Source organism: Stegastes partitus, unplaced genomic scaffold (assembly GCF_000690725.1).
Source record: "Stegastes partitus isolate 25-593 unplaced genomic scaffold, Stegastes_partitus-1.0.2 Scaffold884, whole genome shotgun sequence".
Taxonomy (NCBI): Eukaryota; Metazoa; Chordata; class Actinopteri; family Pomacentridae; genus Stegastes; species Stegastes partitus.
The window spans coordinates 71,378-89,401 of NW_007578615.1; the positions used below are offsets into that span (position 1 = coordinate 71,378).

Sequence of the window (18,024 nt, forward strand, 5' to 3'; positions counted from 1 at the left end):
AATCATAAAAACAACATCAATATTTTAGGCTGCTCAGATGAAACTAAATAAATTATTATCAGCAATATTTGCTCAATTATAACAAGTGTTTAAGCATTCTAAATCCCTTTAACAGCGGTATACACTATATAAAAAATTAATGAAATCGCATAAATTGGAATTTTATCAATGACGTATGCTTATGAGAAGAATTTGATCTTGCAGTTGGTTGACATGGAGCTTTTTATCAATGCTATATATACTGTTTGAAGGGTTTAAACGCAGCTTTGCAAAACAGTTGTTAGACCACCTGTTGTTTTCTTCAAAAAGTCTGCACAACAGTTTGCACTCATAACTTTGCTTGGATTCCATAGATGGTAAATGGTCTGCATTTATATAGCGCTTTTCTAGCTTAGTGGTACTCAAAGCGCACTACAATGTTTTCTCATTCACCCATTCACACACCAGTGGCAACAGAGCTGCCATGCACTGGTTCAGTGTCTTGCCTAAGACAGCTGTGGAGGGGCAGGGGATTGAACCACCAACCTTAGGATCAGAGGACAACCGCTCTACCACCTGAGCCACAGCCGCCCATTCCATTATAGTGGATAAATAATTATCTTCATCTTCTAAAAGACATGCAAAAAAGCTGTATAATAATTTAATATATTCAATAAATCATGTTAAAATATGATGTAATGAAACTGTAAAGAATGCAAAATTTACACTAAATGGTTGAAAGCATAAAGTCAACACATAATCCAAGCTAAAATATCACATAAATATTCCTGAAAGAACAGAATCATGAGATGATAAGAATACAACCATCGTGGTGCTTAAACGAGAGGGATACAGTTGGAGAACCGTCGCTAGCCATGGAATCCACAAAACAGCTGTTCATTACAACCCTAAGAATGAGCCGCAGTATGTGGAGTCATACAGCAGAAGAAGCAGAAAACAGCAGTCTAATAATTATTTTTTAAGCTGTGTCATATTTTCTGAGACGATCGTATGTTAAGTATGTAAGTATTGCAGATACAAACAACTACAATGTTATTATTATTATTATCATCAGTACCAGCAGCTGTGTTAGTGGTGGTGGTGGTGTGCTACACCTAGAGAAACACAGTGCAAGAGTGGATGTGTTTTGTGTGTTGAATATAGTGAATATAGCAAAATAAATTTCAGGTTTGACACATTTTCCAGTTCACATTTTCATAGAAAACATTTAATACAATAAATAGAAACCATTCTATTGCATGTACATTTCTAAGCCAACGTCTTCAGATCAGAAAGTCAGTCTTGATTCACGTTGTGCCATTTCTTGTACCTCCTCCGAACTGAGGTCATTGTTTCTCAACCTGCAGCGCAACAGGAAAAGACAAAAATCAATCAGTTACAATGCACGGTCACTTTGGAAATAAGAAGGAAGGTTAAAGCCTAACTAGGATTGTAGTTTAGCCAAAACTGATACAGGAAGTTATTCTTGGCGCTGAATCTAACAGTGTAGGTATGCATCACTCTAAATCCAGGAGGGAACAACCCACACACTAACCACACACATGTACTAACAACATGTGTAACAATGGGAATCCTTGTATGAATGTATGACATACCACACTGACTTGACACGCGCGTTGTGTTGCAGGGCTTCAATCAGACATTCCACCCCTGCTCTGGTTATGCAGTTCTCTGTCAACCTGTCACAGGAAACAAGAGGGTGGAGCAGTTTAGGCACTACTGTACAGTGACTGCTCAAATGTCACAACAGTCATTCAGTTAATGCAAATGTCATGTGCACAAGTCATATAAGTACAACTTGTCTCCAACACTTACCAGATTTCCTCCAGTGATGTGCTGTTTCTGATGACATTGGCGAGGGCACACGCTCCTGTGCTTCCAACACCGTTTCCTACCAGGCTGCCATTACATCAAATTCTAATTATATTCAAGACATATTACTAAGAATAAGCAAAAAAGTGTAGATAGGTGCAATGTATTTGGCGACTTCCAGAAATACATTATACAACTGATAAAGCATCCTCACACACAGCATATCTGTAATACATGTTCCACTCTGTCAAAGTTTACCTAGCATGAGCTGGTGTTTGAAGATAATATTACCTCAGCCACAGCAGAGTCTGGCTGTTCTCTAGGGCACCGGCAAGGGCCTCTGCTCCTGCATCGCCTACCTTATTGCCCCAAAGCCTGGGAACACAAAGAAAGATTTGTAAATGGCAATGCACAAACAATATAACGCAGGAAATTTTGCAGGAAAACTTTTACCCTAAATACTTCAGTGACTGATTGGATTTCAGTCCCTCTGCCAGCTGCTTTGCTCCTTCCTCTGTGATATTATTGTTGCCTAACCTGAAAGGAAAATATAAAGTTATTTTGCTATTCTTTTATACTGCACAGAGTTAGTTATTGGTGTAGCCCCACATTAGTGCAACATCTGATTGCTGCAGCAAGGTGCTGACCTTATAGAAAGGAAATCCTGCTTGGTCTTCAGAAGATGTGAAAAGTGCTGCATGCAAGCATCAGTTAGATTGTTGTTGAAGAGGCTGAAGAGGAACAAAATGATTACACAAGGTGGCAGACAAAATGTAATTCACGGTAGAGTTAGTAATCATCTTGACAACACTTACCTAATTTTCTGGAAGCTGTCACACTGGATACCTTTAGCAATCAGTTTGCGGATGCCCTCATCTGTAATGTTATTATTTCTGAGGCTGAAAACCAGAATACAGACACTTAGGTTTCTGTCTTACAATAAATGCTGTTAGACTTTGTTCACTATGAACTATTAGCTCAATGATTTACAAAAGAAATTTAACAAAGAGGAGTTGAAACTTTTTACACTTACTACAAGGATTTACAAATGTGCATGCAGGGAAGAAGCTGCTCCACTCCGACATCGCCGACAGAGTTGTTGTCCAGCTGGAGGCCAACAGGGTTTCTTAAATGTTGGAGCACATAGGCGAGTGCAGTGCACTCTACAGGACCAATGTTACAGTAGGTCAGCTTCAGGTGGTCCACTTCCAGCTTATGCATAGCATCTTTTGCAATCCTGCTCTCCTGCATTTCATAGATGCATTTGATGAGCCAGACAAAGCCTGGCATTGCATGCATGCTCTTCTTTTCCCCCTGCACAGGTTGGGGGATGGATTTAAAGTGTTTGTGCATGCCTTTGGAGAGGCATCTTGCAACTAGTCGGGCCTTTTTTTCCACCATAGTCGTGGAGCAGCAGTGGAGCCACAAGCTTAGATGGCGCTGGGACAGCAGTCCACTCACAAAGGTGGCTGTGATTTGCAGATTTGGTGTTTCTGCTGCTGTAGCTTCACTGTCTAAAACATGCTCCTTTTGGTCAGTGGAAGGCAAGCAGGATCTGAAGCATGCGCGTTTCACCCCTGTATCTCTCAACTCCTGTAGATTAAAGAGCTTGGGGATCACTGAACGGTCGGTGTTATTTGACATAACAATGTGGAGAGCAGCAAAGAAACATTGCAATGTCACATGGAGGAATTCATAATGTTTACTGTGGGTGGAGGACATGTCTTTGCTCTGTGTGAGAAAGCCCATGCAGATATCCTTTTCAGTTACACCACGTGTCTCCAGGTCTGTACCAGAGAAGACATAACATGTCATGGATATTCCTTCAAAGGCAAGCTGCCCCAGATGCAAGATTGTTTCTAGGTGCCCCTGTAGCCAGCCCAACCCCATAGCGCTCTTCAGAGGGCTCTGGCGCTGGAAAAAGTGTTGTAAGATCATCAGGTAAACATCTGTGATTGTTTGTGGGCTGCCTTCCCCACAGCCCAACAGCTCCTTATGGCACTGTGACACAATCCAGCAGAGGACTGGACTATGGCACAGTCCAAGTAAAGCTGTGTTTGCTTGTAGGGACTCTAGAACCTTTGCAGCTACAGTGGGGTCATTGTGATGCTTTCTCACAAAACAGTTAATCCCATTTGGAGAAAAGCCCTTCAGAAGGACCTCCTTGCGGAGGTACTTCTTTAACACAGGCCCCACTGCCTCTGGACGACTAGTGACCACTTTCCGCACCCCCTTTAGTAGTGAACCCTGGATTAAGTTGAACAATAGGATATGAACAGGTGCACGCTGGGTGGGGCAGCAGATTCTGTGTTCATCTGAAAAGCCCTGCTTGAGCTCATCCAGGCCATCAAAAGTGAAGAGGATGAAATGTGGGTGGTCCTGGATGAACTGGAAAATCTCTCCCTGCTCCCTGTCCGGCCAGCAGCAGTGCTGAAACAGCAATTCTTGGACAGACAGTTCCCTCTGCTCTGAGTTCAGCCTACGACAGCTGAATGGAAACAGAAGCAGATAGTCCTGAAGGGCTGCCCCCCGAGCCCAAAGTAAGTGCAGCCTCTGGAGTAAGGTGCTCTTCCCATTGCCCGCCTCCCCGGATATGAGCACCGTGTCGGCCTCCTCGTTCACTGTCCCTGCCGTCCCAACGATGTCCTCCAGGCCCAAAGGTCCTTGGATGTCAACACAGTCATGAGCCAGCTCCAACTGGCCTTCAGTGTAGATGTCATCTAGAGACATATGGCTAGTCCCTCCATAAGTACTGAGAAAGCAGGACTGGGCACAAACAGAACTGCTCAGCTTTTTCTGGTACGTCAAGACCTCTGTGAAAAAAAAGTGTATTCAAAAAAGATAAACTAGAATTAATCTACATACTAGTAGTGAAAATAACCCCATAATACATCCTTCCCACATCCTGCACATACAGTTTCTGCATGTATTCTGTAAAATGAGGAACTTGTTGTTTATTGTACACTCGTTCTTTCACATAGATTCTATTTTAGAGCTCCACTACTTCCATATTTTAACAGGAAACACATATCGTTCAATATGTCAGACAGAGTACACACAAGGTTCAACAAGAATGTGCATCTGCTGTCAGTTCATCATGTTCAAAGAAATAACACTACACAGTGTAATAATTTTCATCATGATTGTGATGATAACAAACCTTTGGGAGGAGTCAGTTTCTCCTGCTTCGGTGGGGATCCAACGTCGTGTTTTTGGTGAATGTACTGCAGGACAGCCGCTGCTGCTGACTCTCCCTTAGATCTGACGAGGTCAAGCAGACGCCTCGCCTGATTCACATTCAAATGACAACAACAACAGATTAATTACTGAAAGAATAGTTGAAAAGTTAAAAGTTGAAAAGTCTCATGTCTGTATGCTGAGTAGGATGCTTGCAGCAGCAGGTGGTAGACTGGTGGTAGAACAATGTCTCTTTTCTTATTATTGATATGAATTTTGAATATCAGTATGGGAAGTAGGAAGTATGCTTATTTAGAAGTTAATACAATTACAAATGACAAGAAATCATTTGCAATAAAACTAAATGTAAAACCTTGAAAGGGGCCATCTTCCCCCAGTCATTTCTTTAACTAGGGGAAGGCCAAAGTTTATTTGTGATCTTCAGTGAGTTTTAGGCGGATTTGTTACCAGTTGCTCTTACGAGCTTTACATTTACTTTGCAGACATGAAAGTTGCATTCATTTATGTAAGGGAAAAGGAAAAAGGCATTTATTTAAAGTAGCAATCTTGTCACTTTTTGTTTAAGCAAATGTCTACAGCTGCAGTAGGCGGAAATCAGAAAGAAAAAAAAAAAAAACTCCAGAATTTGAAATTTTACAGCCTCCCACAGCTCTTCACTCTCTACGCTCTGTTCTAACCTCCACCAGATGAGCAAGCGCTTCAAAATGCAAAGATAGGCAGTCTAGACGTCAACATTAATTTACTGTTACACGTGAGATTCAGACCACAACATTAAGAATGAAAGTCCTTCATCAGCCCCTGACACCACAGCATCCTGTTTTCATCAAGTACTTTTAAAATTTTTGTGTCACCCCATGTGGTCATTGAAAAGACCTGTGATTGGTTAAAACTGTCACAAGCAAGACTTTCTGAAGCCTGAAAAACAAGACAGACCACTGGAATTACGTTATGTTGAAAGGATAGCAGGACATTTTTGCACAATCATGCCAAACAATATGGCCTAAAAATATGCCACATTAGGTAACACAAAGCTGAATAAGCCTTTAAAATTAGACAACAGTCCTTGCATTTACAGTGTTGTGCCATGCACAGTTCACAACACAAGGTTCCAGCACCCAGCAGTTATTTAACGCAACAGACTCACACTCACCCATTGTTTTCAGCATTGTAATGGTTTGGACCTATGCTGTCTTTCCTTAATCTCAGAAGACTGTATTATCTTTGCATTTTTAGGTGTGATGAGCTGAATTGTTATGAAGGTGTGGCCCAGGTGCTGACTGACAGCGTCACCCAGCAACACTGTTTGGATTTCTGAGAGTTTCAAAAGCACACTGAGCTTGATTTGACACTATCATGATATACAGTCGTCCTCTAATGTATTCATGCCCTCCCATTAGAGAAGGAAGAAAACAGCTGTCACTGAAATAAGTTGAAATTCACAAAAGTAATAATAAATAAAAAAAATTATGAAAGTCATGACATTGCTTTTGAATTGTGGTTCAACAGAAAAAAAAGCAAGCAAACAAGCATAATGGGACTAAACTGAACTAATATTTAGTTGAACAACCCTTTGAGCCAATCACTGCAATCAAGTGTTTTCTTTAACTCCCAATCAGACTTCTACACCTGTTGACAGGTGTTTGGATTTTGGCCCACTGCTCATCAGCAAAGTGCTCTAATTTGTCCTGGACAGTATTTTTTTTTATTATTTTTTTTTTTAATTATTCTTTTCAATCACAATTCATAAGCAATGTTTGATTTAGCAAATTTTTTTTTTTTTAATTTTTACTTTTTTCAGTTTCCAGTTATTTGAGTGACTTGTGATTTTTTCCTTTTTGTTAATGGAAGGGTATGAATACATTTGAGGATGACTATATGCGTGCTGGTACTCATTTTGAGGTGGTGGTAAACCCACTTAAGCAAATATTTGAGACTGATAAAAATATAAACATAAAAGCAGAAACAACTTCCAGTAACTTCCTATACGACGTTCCAATAATAAGGGATGCAAAAACTCAGCATAGGCTTCATTCCAAGAAAAACAGATAAGAAGCAATAATAGGAAGCTGTCTAGCCACATTTTAATGACGTGTGTAAAACTGGGCGTTTTCAGTACCTGCTGAGTAGGAGTGTGTATGGGTAGACGCACTTCATCGAAATCTGCTTTGGTAAAATGGGATGATTGAACCAGAGCTTCCAGAGCACCTTCAATGCAGCCTTGAAGCTTGTAAATGAGACTCGGCCTCTGAGTCAGAAGAGTCTGAGTAGACGTTCTCCGAGTTTCTTCTTTTTCATCTACATCTGAACAGCTTCCTGATGAGGAGAAGTCAGGTCCTTGCACTTCTGGCAAGACCTGTTTGAGAGCAGCGAAGAAGATCCCGCATGTGTCCGCACCCTTTGTATAAACCACGTCGAGCAGCTGTCTGGCTTTGGTGTACAGCGCCTGTCCCGGTACCTGTATGTTCTGGTAGTCCTCCCATGTGAGCTCCCCCTGGGCAAGCAGTACATCCAGAACCCTCTCCAAATGTTCAGCTGAGCCACTGCTGCACAGTGCATGAAGTATATCTGTCCGTTGTTTGAGCACAAGCTCCTGGGCAGACATGCTGTCAGCCCAGTGCTAGAGGACATCCAGCTTGTACTTCTGCTGCTTTCAATGTCACAACCTGTCACAACAAACACCCGCATGTCATCACCGTGCAATTACTAGCCTCCTACAGTTTCATTTTCATGCTATTCCTCAGCTGTACATACACGCTATTTTATGCAAACTGTGTTATACACTCCTTAAAAACATGTATGAATACACAACTAAAGGAACCACAAACACATTCAACACACAGTAAAGTCATTGTAACTCACGTTAGACTGGCAACAACAGAGAGCCCTCTTCCCTCCATTTGTCATTTGCGCAGGAATACTTCAAATTTCAGACCCACCTCTTCCTCATTCCACTGTTGAAAGTGAAACTCCTTCTGCTGCCACATCCCTGCTCTAAAATGGAAACTAAATACTGCCTGCAAATGAAACAAGCAACAGAGAACATTCGAGCCACTTCCTCCATGTTTTCAAGACAGAACAAAAGCCGTTTTTCACAGACAGTTGTTTGATATTCGACGGTGGTCCGATATAGTTTGTCACAAAACCCATTGTTCACTGAGATGTTATGACATTTCTACATCCTCTTACCAGCTCAATTCTGCATGTTAGAACAGTAAAGAGGAATTGCAGTTTTTAAAAAGCAGAAGCTCTGGTCCTGAATAAAAAAGGTGAATTTTACTGTTAGAAATTCACTGGAAATACCCAGAAGGGGAAATCTGAGTTTGCGGCTCAATGCAAGCTGCAGTTTGGTGATGCAGCCACTTGATGGAACTGTTGCATAAATAAACTAACCTGGTTTTCTCCAGAACCCGGGACTTTCTTCATGTGTTTTCCTCCCTTTGACACGTTTCTATATTCCTCTTTTTGTCACATTTCTTTGTTTCTTTTTATATCTGAGGAGCTGTCTTGTTCCCATCATTCAGTCCTCTGTTTGTGCTCGAGGTTCAGTTGATGCTCGGTGGTTTAATTAGAAACACTTTGACGACAGGTCGGGGAGTGATTCTTGACAGGTTTGTCGGAAATAAAGATGCAATCATCTTAGTATGGTAATAAGTCTGCGGTGTTGGATTAGCAGTGATACTGTAACCGCTGAGAACCTGCAGCCCAGGCAGCATGCTGTTCATCTGATCTAACTTCAAAACCTGCATATAAAACACAAACCCTAAAACAGCTCATAATGCTCCCTGCTCCCCTTACATTCTTTGAAGTCAAGATGAAGTAAGTGCAAGAATAGCTTTTTGGGCGGTCACATGATTTATCATTATTGCTATTACAGCTCCCTCCTGAGTACCATGATTAGTTTATCGTGTGTCTTCACTGTGCCCTGTGGGGGAAAATCCTCAAACACACAAGGGCAGGAGCAATCAAAGGCAAACTGGAATAAAACTTTCAAAAGAGGAGTTTCTTTTTGTCTTCTTCTCCTTCTTGTCTAAGAAACAGGCAACTCCACCAAGGGGAGTGTAATGCAGAGTGCTCTCTGTCAAGACATCCAACATGAAGAGCTAAGGTGGGGTTCTGTCATCCAAATCACAGCTGGGGGTCCAGAGAAGTTTGGACGGATAAAAAAGAAAGGTAAGAAATTGTCAATAAAAAATACAGACTCAATCCCAAAAGACATCTCTGAGTATTTCTGTCCTCTGTTACAACAGAATTCTTAACACTTGGTGTGAAGACATGGAGAATATGCAGCTCCAACTTTATGCATCTGGGCTGGATGGATTCCTTTATTATTATTAATGAATAGATTTTTTTTAAATAGTAGTAATTATGTTCCTCCAAACACTTCACAGACGATTACGTTATGGGATAGTGTTCTCTTTATTTATTTATTTTTTTACAGCAGACAGATTGTCTTAAATGTGGCCTGGAAGATCTGCTCCTCAGCCTGCAGTTTATTGGGCATGAAAGTTAAATCTTGGTCCAGTCAGTTCAGCTCTGTGTATTCCAATATAAACTCCTGCCCAGCACTAAATAACCTCATCCACCGAGTCAGCTCAAACTGTATGTCAGTGCAGCTCAGTGCTGGATCCTCCCCACGCTCATAGCAGAGATGGAATACTTTGGCTCAGCCATTTTATCGCTGTGCATTCTTTCTGTGCAGATATCAAAAGCACATGTGGTGAGCTCAGCGTTAGGCCAGGTGCGCTGATGTATTGTATGTGCACTGAGCGCTTTGCCAGAGACTCAGAACTCCCAGAAGCAAATCGGCACGTCTCGTCGTCGGTGTAATCTGGTGAGTACACATGGTAAATCTGTGTTTCTGTTTTGACAGTGTGGACTTTAAAAGAATGCTGCACTGCACACAGAGAAATTGCGTCAATATAGTGCACAAAGCAACACAAGCAATCAATTAAAAAAACATATATTTTTATCATCATGAGGGACACTGAATGCAACAACAACACACAGCAGCAGCATAAACAGCACAAAATCAGTCCAGATGACATTTCTACACACTCGTAGCTAGCCTGATTAATTCTATTTAGCCAGAAAGATGCACACATCGTGTATGAAAGGCACCTTTTATGTATTCGATGTCTACGCTGGCTTTTTATTGTTTTCAGAAAATCCATTCTGAACAGCTAAGATTCTAAGAAACAGTAAGAGTGCATATTTGGATATTAGAGATGGAGGTTGATGCAATGTTTGCTGTGAGGTTAGAATAAACACACAGGCTCGCTACATCATATTTTAGATGTTTTCAATAGTTCTGTGATAAATAATTTGCAAAGAGGACCGAGTCAGTATTTAATTCTCACACTAAGCAAACCACAGAGAGGATACCCGGTCCGATGATGCAACACAGTTCCTCTGTCCAGTGCATGTGCTTACAGTTTGTGGTCTATTAACACAAGAACTTTCATGTTAACAGGTTAGACAAGAAAAAAAAAAAAAAAAAGAATAACGGCAGACGTAGAATCGATGGTGTCAAGTAAAATAGTGACAATCTGTTATGTTCTATTCCTCTGAGACAGAAGGGCTGACTAATGGAGGAGGATTAGCACGTTTGACTAATGGAGACACTGACAGCAGCACTGTAGTAATTCACGGATGCAAGCCACAGACTGACTCATACGTTGGAAGGATTGATTCGTAATTAGAAAAGGCCTCTCCAAGCCAAAGAGAGATTCAGCAGAGGAAGCGGATGGCATCGCTGACTGGTTAACAGGAGCACATGTATGTGTGTATGGGTGTGTGTGTCAATCAGGATTTAATTGACAGGAAGATTAAAGCTCACATCTGAGAGCCCCCCCCCTTTTTTTTTTTTTTTTTTGCAGGAGCAGCCAAGTTGAAGGAGTCTGGTCTCCAGCGTCTGCCCGAGGTTTGGGGTGCTGCGCTCAAGGTTAGCGCGGGCACCCTGCTGAGTGTGCGCTGTCTGAGATGGGTCCTACTTGTTGGACATTCATTATCAAACTCTGTTTGCTCCTTTCATCTGCAGCTCTCTGCAGCACTCAACGTAAACTACAGAGGCACCTTGCAGCTTGACATCTCTCCATTCAGTCTGTACCTTAAACAGCATGCTGCCACATCAAAGAGCTGCGGCTGCCTTTGATGTTGCAAAAAGAAAGAGCTCCAATGATCTACTAAAAACCAATGCAACTTTCTGGAGCCTTGTTTTATTCATTTGCTATCTCTAGAAGTCTGGAGTCAGACTCTAGAAGTCCAGACAGCAGATTTGGATTTTGGGAAAAGTTGGACGGTGCTGCTTGCAAAGTGAAGTGAAAAGAGAAACGCTGCTACTTTTCATATCGCTGTGATGGGGTTTGTGATTTCAGAATATCCCGCGATAAATGTCATAGATTCATGCATCAATGGAAAATAGCCTCATCAGGCTGAATTGGGTCCATATCTTCTGATGTGAGCAATTTACCACAGCTGTAGTTTACGTAGTTTTCATCCTTGCAAGAGGACAGTTACTCCGTTGTTGTTGAAGTCTTTAAGTTAATAATTTAGCTGCATCTTAATAAAATAAAACACATTCATGTTACAACATTAGAATTGTTAACAGTATCCTCAGTGTGTGCATTTTAATACAGAAATCCGATGTTACGTGTCTCCGCTTAAAGTTTACATACTGAGGCATCCAACACAATGAGAGTGCTTGGTTTAAACTTTGACAACAGGGCAAGTGCAAATGTCTTCTTCTCACTTATAAAGAATAACGCCATTATTTATTTTTATCTCATTGTCAATCAATTTTTATATCCATCTATCCATTTTCTATACACCGCTTAATCCTCACTAGGGTCATGGGGGGCTGGAGTCTATCCCAGCTGACTTAGGGTGAAGGCAGGGGACACCCTGGACAGGTCACCAGTCTATCACAGGGCTACACTTAGAGACAGACAACCAAGCACACTCACATTCACACCTACGGACAATTTACAATCACCAATTAACCGCAACATGTTTTTTGGACTGTGTGGGAGGAAGCTGGAGAACCCGGAGAGAACCCACGCAGCACAGAGAACATGCAAACTCCACACAGAAAGATTCTGGTGCCCCCACCGGGACGCGAACCGGCTCAATTTTTATATATATAAAAAAATCAACAGCGTGTTAGTGTGTGTCTCATTACTCTTCATCCTTTCTAGCCTTTCTGCAGCTCTCAGCACCAATCTCATGTTTTTCTGCCTGAAGAAGTAAATCTTTCAAACAAGTACTTCAAGGATTCATCCTACTGGTTTCCTTAAACAGCAGTCTTCCACTATCTCCACTTAAACAAGAACCAAGAGTGAATTTGTAGGGGACTATTTTCAGCAGCGGATTAATACACACTTGCGGCTCTAGTTTGTGTTTGTGCAGAATTCTGTATGTAAGTGTATGTATTCTGTACAATTTAAACAAGTCACCCACTGTGATGGCTATCTGTTGTGTGTTTTTAGTAGTTTTGGGGTGACAATGGACCTTCATGGCAGAGAGTAATATGGTGTCAGACTACAGAAGGAATGCTTTTTGGATCAGTTTAGTTGGAGTACTTTCACGAGATTTGATGACAATGAGAAAAATATAGAACACGCAGCTGGTGAAAGACAGTGAAAGAGGGCTTGGTCTCAGGATCTTGATCACACTCTTTTTTGACATATATAAACACTTAAAACTTGTCCTGGGTATTTGACAGTGATCAGTCTATAAGGGTTTGTCTATTTATATCCAATGATGAAGTCATTTTGCCTTAATCCTCAAAGTGTTCTCCCTTTGTACAGATGACAAATGTGTTTTTGGTTTAAATTTCCAGTCAGACGAATACAAAAGGCTGATGAAGACGCTAAAGACTCAAAATCGCTCCTGGACACAAATAAGTCTTTTGAAGTTCGTCATTAATGTCATTAATCAGACAGATCATAAAAAGTTTTTACTCGCTGGGCAAAAAAAAACAGTTGGTAGTTCCTTACAGTGCATTATGAGTCACATTTATATTTATCTTCATTTCATTTTGATTTAAGGAAGTTTCTGTCATACTTGGAAATAACTGGGTAAGCACTGCAAATAAACAGCAAAATATTAGACCATTAACTGGATCCAGATCCGCCCCTCCCTCCCCTCCCAGGCCTCGGCCGCCACCAGCATCCGAGCTGAACAAAGCAGCTTCCCTCTCCAGCACCAGCTTGGTGATTACAGAGTGAATTTAATCCTGCTAATTATAATTTCATCAGATAGAACAAAGCAAATGTCGACAGTGAAAAGTGACATTTATTTCAAAAGGCTACTGGGTCAGACACACTGAACTTTAGTACTTTGTCAGCTTGTTTCCTAATTGAATGAACTTGACAATAATTGAAGTGTTTTATTTTTGCCCTTCTTTTCACACATAAAAGACTGCCATGGCAATTAGCTTTAATTCTCTCTTTTCCCTCTTTCTTTTCATGCTCTTGAGTAGGCAGAAACCGGCATATTCCGATCATTTGCATTATCCAAAGCGAATCTGCTTTGAAGTTCTGAGATTCTGTAAGAAAAAGGATCCACTTATCCCAAATGAAAAAAATGTTCAAAGCTCATAAATTCGCTGGAACAGATGTACATTATCATTGGATTTGCCTTTTTTTTCCCCCTCTTTGCTCCTGTATTGGTAATAGACTACCTCATGTCCTTCTCATCCTTTAGCGTTTAGCATCTTGCCTTTACAGAAGCTCGCTCCCTGCTGTGCCAATCCACACTTCAAAGCTCTCTGCCTATCTGCTGGAAACAAAGCACACAGGACATATTATGGCAGCCTCTTATTTCCCCATATTTAAGTCAATATCATTGCTTTTTTTTTTGCCAGTGGCAACACAGAGGCAGGGTTTATTTCTACCCAGAAAGACCATCGCCTGTAACCCGTGTCTCCCAACAACACAAATACAACACGGTACACATGCACAGCGAAGGTTTATCCTATTACAGTCCCGACTAATGCAGAATTTTTCCGTGACAGTCACCGAGCTCTTCATGGCTCTAAAAATAGAAAAACCAGAGACGCGCTTATTATTCTTTGAAGAAATACATTCAGCTAAATGTAAAAAAAATAAATAATCAATGGCTAAAATAGATATTTTTGTCCTGATTTAGTCAAAGGAAGCAACATCTTACAGTGTCGAGCTCATCACCTATAATTACACTCGACAATTTTTACTTTCCATAAGCACAAATTAAGATCCTCTTGGGGACTGGCAGACTTATTAAAGTATAAGTGAATGAAAATGTTTGTAGCCATAAATACCTCTGTGATGTGCAGTGCAGACAGAGGAGTATTCCCTTCTCGCCGTTCTTTATTTTCTTCAGCTGTTTCTCGCAATAATTGCTCACAGTAATTGCTGTTGGTGGATCTCATCTATAAATGACCATTTGCACAGACGCCCTACACTGTAAGACCTTTGTTCACTTTGAAGAATGAATGAATTCACTTTGAGATCGTTTGAATTCAGAGCTTTAGACTAATGTTGATATTCCAGCTAAATATATAGAAAATAATAAAGTGAACCTTTAGGATGTACAACCGTTGGAAAAGGTAAGAAAGGATTTGACTGTAGCATCTAATAAATGATGAAGTGAATGATAGCATAACAATGGTGTCAATGTAATCAAATACACCTTAATAGAATCTAAAATACACTACAATAAATTCATTTACCTCAATAAATCTCATAGCCAGAGTACTTAAAACACCTGTATGGTGCAGTGTCTTTAATTTCCAACTAAACTTTTAACTATAGCGATCAAATACTGTAGATTATGTGTAGTGTAGTACAATATTATTCTGTGTAATGCAGCACAGTAACGATATAAAGTTCTGCCGTACTGTGGAGCAGTGGTTCTCAAAGTGCAGTTTGGATTCGTGACCACTTGTCAAAGAGTCTATAAATTATTGTCAAAGTCTGATATGTTGAGTCAAATCACATAGTTGTTGCTATGACTGCTGTCAATCGATCAACGCCACGTTAGAGGCCTGAACCTTTGTGTGTGTTCCAGCTAAAGGTACTGCTCCTGTAGGACCTTTTTCAGGGCTGAAAACATGCAATCTCTTCGGTAGGTTGAGAAACTGTTGGGCAGGGCTCAAGGCTGATTGGTAAAATTCAGACAAGACAACAAGCGCCATTTTCTAAAAACCAGTAAACGAAGCAGTCTTCTCCAACATCATCCTTAACAATGCAGCAACCACCTCGGTTCTCTTCGTTGTTTGTTTTGTTTTGTCGTGCTCAGACTCGGCTCTGCGGTTGAAGCTGTTGCACCAGTGAATCCTGCATGTTTACATCGCCTCATGGCTGTCATAAGTTCCTGCAGTGGAGAGGCACCTAATAAGTACCGACATTCTGCATCTGAATCTACAGCAGCCTAGAAGGAGGAGACTGAGATCTGCTGTTCTTAGAGCAAAAGGAAAAAACAGATGCAGAGTAAAGAAAATGTGGATGTACACCACTTTGAAATGCAAGGTAGTTAACAAATGAAGAGTTCATTTGCAAAGACAGATAACTCCATCTTCACAAACCTTCAGAAAACCCACTTTTCCATCGTCTACCTGAGACAACATCAACCAAACTTATCTCTAGTTTTGTCATTTCTACTGAGTCACATCCACTCAATTTCAGTTTGATTGATATTATCTCAAGCAAACAACAAAAAAAATACATTTTCTGAAAATCTACAAAAATGGAGTTATCTGTTTTTGCAAATGAACTCTTCAAATGTAGATCCCCTTTCTTAAAGATCCTCCTTTTGGTGAACCAGAATTTCAAGCTTCATCTTAAAATACTGCACAGATCATGACTTCTACCGCGTCTATAATATTCCTGGTTTCAGTAAAAGTAACTGTTTATTTAAATCCTTCAGCTACTGTTGACCACACTCCTTCCCAAAAATCAGCAAAAATTTGAAGCGTGAGTGGCGCTGAGGCGAATCATACAAATGTCTCTGTTGGATGGACTGTCCTGTGAGCGTAACCTGTCTCTCAAAGGGACCCTTATTCATGCGTAAAGTTAAGGCTTAATACAATTTAAACAGGTGAGTTATATAAAAATTCACCATGTACAGTTGTCATGAAAGGGGAAATGAATGATAGAAATCAGAAATGCTTTTCGTGCCAGGTTGTTTATTTCTGCTGCATTTTAAAATGGATGTTTATGGGGATGTAATCGTTCAAGTGGTCATTCATTTCTCAGCCTCTGAGGTTTCTGTTTGTTGTGTGGTTTGTGTAGGAGACACAATTTCCAACATATGGAGAAAGGAAAGAAACAAGGGGATGGTATTATCTCATAATTTGTGGGTCTCCAGACACGCTGGGGCCGTGTCAATATCTTCAAAAACAATGAGAAACAGAATTTTGCAAACCACGGCCCCTTTAAGAACTCCAAAGCAAACTTCAGTTTGAACTTGTTCAACATGTTTTGCACCCTTAACTCTTTTACCTGACACACTTACAGAGAGTTCTGAGCCAAAGAGATTGAGCAGCAGAGACAGGCTTACAGATGAGAGGAAGGACACTGTCTCCACTGCTGTCATTTCAAAAGGCGTGAATGCATTATCCAACCGTTACTCTGCACTGGAGAAGAAAATCTCCATGAACACCAAGGCTATTACCAACATATGTGAAGAGTTGAAAGGAGCGCAGATCAAAGAAAAAAAAAAAAAAAAAAAAAAAAAAATGAAGAAAATGTCAAAAAGAAGAAGAAGAAGTAGTCTCATGCCAGGCTACAGAGAAGAGATGATGCAGGAGGATACAGGAGGAAATGGCCCCTTTGGCTATAACGCATCTGAGACTGGCAATGAAGATGAATGGAAAGAAGGTTTTGAACATTTCTCACAGCAGAGGACTAAATAAATCTTGTGGTTCACACTACGGCAAAACAATGTGTCAGCACTTTACTAAAAGACTGTCAGAGATTCACACGTTTAGGGTTAATCGTTTTTGGCTGGTGGTTTGGGAACTTTGATTTCCTAAAGAGCTTGAAGCATTCAGCGGACCAAAGGGTCAGGGCTGCGGTTCGAACCTGTGTTTTCCTTCCACTGAAATACTCCGTCGTCATGGTTTTCATTAGTTATGGCAAATGTAGCAAGACATCTTCACACAGAGCAAGTATGGAATTTATTAGGTTTGCCCAGATCTTGTGAAACTTTACTTTATGCTCACATGTGTGTCGTCCTTTTTTCTTTGTCTACAGATGCAACACAATCAAAGAAAACGTTGTTCAACTCAACGTGTGTCCGGTTTTATATTCCCGATGGACAGCAGCATCCTGCAGGAATTACCATGCTGTTTAATACACGACAGAATTACTTTCAAAGACTCATCGCTGCAAGTTGGAGAGCTTCTTTATTGTACGGTCATTTGTATGCAGGCCACCTCAGACCGGGGCTGTACCTGCTCTTCCATCTTTGAAATTTAAAAATCACCAGGATAAGTACAAGTAAGCCTGTCTTATCATAGGAGGTGACTTTAAAAGTGCATCTGATAAAAATGGAGATCTCGCAAAATCATATAGTTTGAATGTTAAAGCCCTTCTTTGTGATCTGTTGCCTCCTGCAGACGTCCGGGTTGATGCTCCAAAAGATAAAGTTGTAGTTTATCAATTGATACAACAAAAGAAAAGTTTCCAGATGTTAGTTGCTTTTTTCAGTTTATCTCAAATTCTTTTTCCTCTTCAGCCTTATGCAGTAAACTAGTAAAAGAGATTAATTTTACAATTCCAAACCAAGTCTATCTTCCTAAAACACTTAAAACACAGTTAAAGCCAGACACATTTGCTATTTCACTTTAACCCTTAAGGAAATCCTGCTTGTATAAACGTAGCCACTTACTTTACACCTCGAGCATGGATGCCTGCTGCCTTTAATAGCTGAGATGTGTAAAGCAGCGATAATAATAACCTGGTAAGCTGTGTTAGGATAGAAACCATTTGTAACGACGATACAAGTTCTGCGGGTTACACTGGCTCTCTCACA

The 18,024-nt window shown here is 40.7% G+C and overlaps 1 protein-coding gene across 2 annotated transcripts; it reads right to left on the minus strand.

Moving 5' to 3' along the window:
• Positions 1-1,177: 1,177 nt before the first annotated feature.
• On the minus strand, positions 1,178-7,949 carry nod2 (nucleotide-binding oligomerization domain containing 2). 2 transcript variants are annotated; one of them, XM_008293403.1, is made up of 11 exons: positions 7,870-7,949; positions 7,127-7,673; positions 4,973-5,099; positions 2,846-4,625; positions 2,628-2,711; positions 2,460-2,543; positions 2,266-2,349; positions 2,104-2,187; positions 1,816-1,899; positions 1,596-1,679; positions 1,178-1,340 (listed from the first exon to the last, which is right to left on the minus strand). In XM_008293403.1, exons 2-11 carry the CDS (start codon positions 7,610-7,612, stop codon positions 1,268-1,270), a joined length of 2,970 nt encoding a protein of 989 aa, XP_008291625.1. In that variant the 5' UTR covers positions 7,613-7,673; positions 7,870-7,949; the 3' UTR covers positions 1,178-1,267. The 2 variants fall into 2 exon arrangements, 1 of the variants encoding a protein (XP_008291625.1); XR_520641.1 differs by lacking the exon at positions 1,178-1,340 and having other exon boundaries at positions 1,665-1,679; positions 1,816-1,917.
• Between the last annotated feature and the right edge of the window lie 10,075 nt (positions 7,950-18,024).

Bases quoted from the DNA above. Each gene is read 5' to 3' on its own strand.
- nod2 (XM_008293403.1), bottom strand. From the start codon at position 7,612: ATGTCTGCCCAGGAGCTTGTGCTCAAACAACGGACAGATATACTTCAT. The intron at 2,350-2,459 runs GTCAGCACCTTG...TTTTCCTTTCAG, and splicing joins CAGGATTTCCTTTCTATAAG to GTTAGGCAACAATAATATCA. The intron at 1,900-2,103 runs GTAATATTATCT...ATGTAATGGCAG, and splicing joins CAGACTCTGCTGTGGCTGAG to CCTGGTAGGAAACGGTGTTG.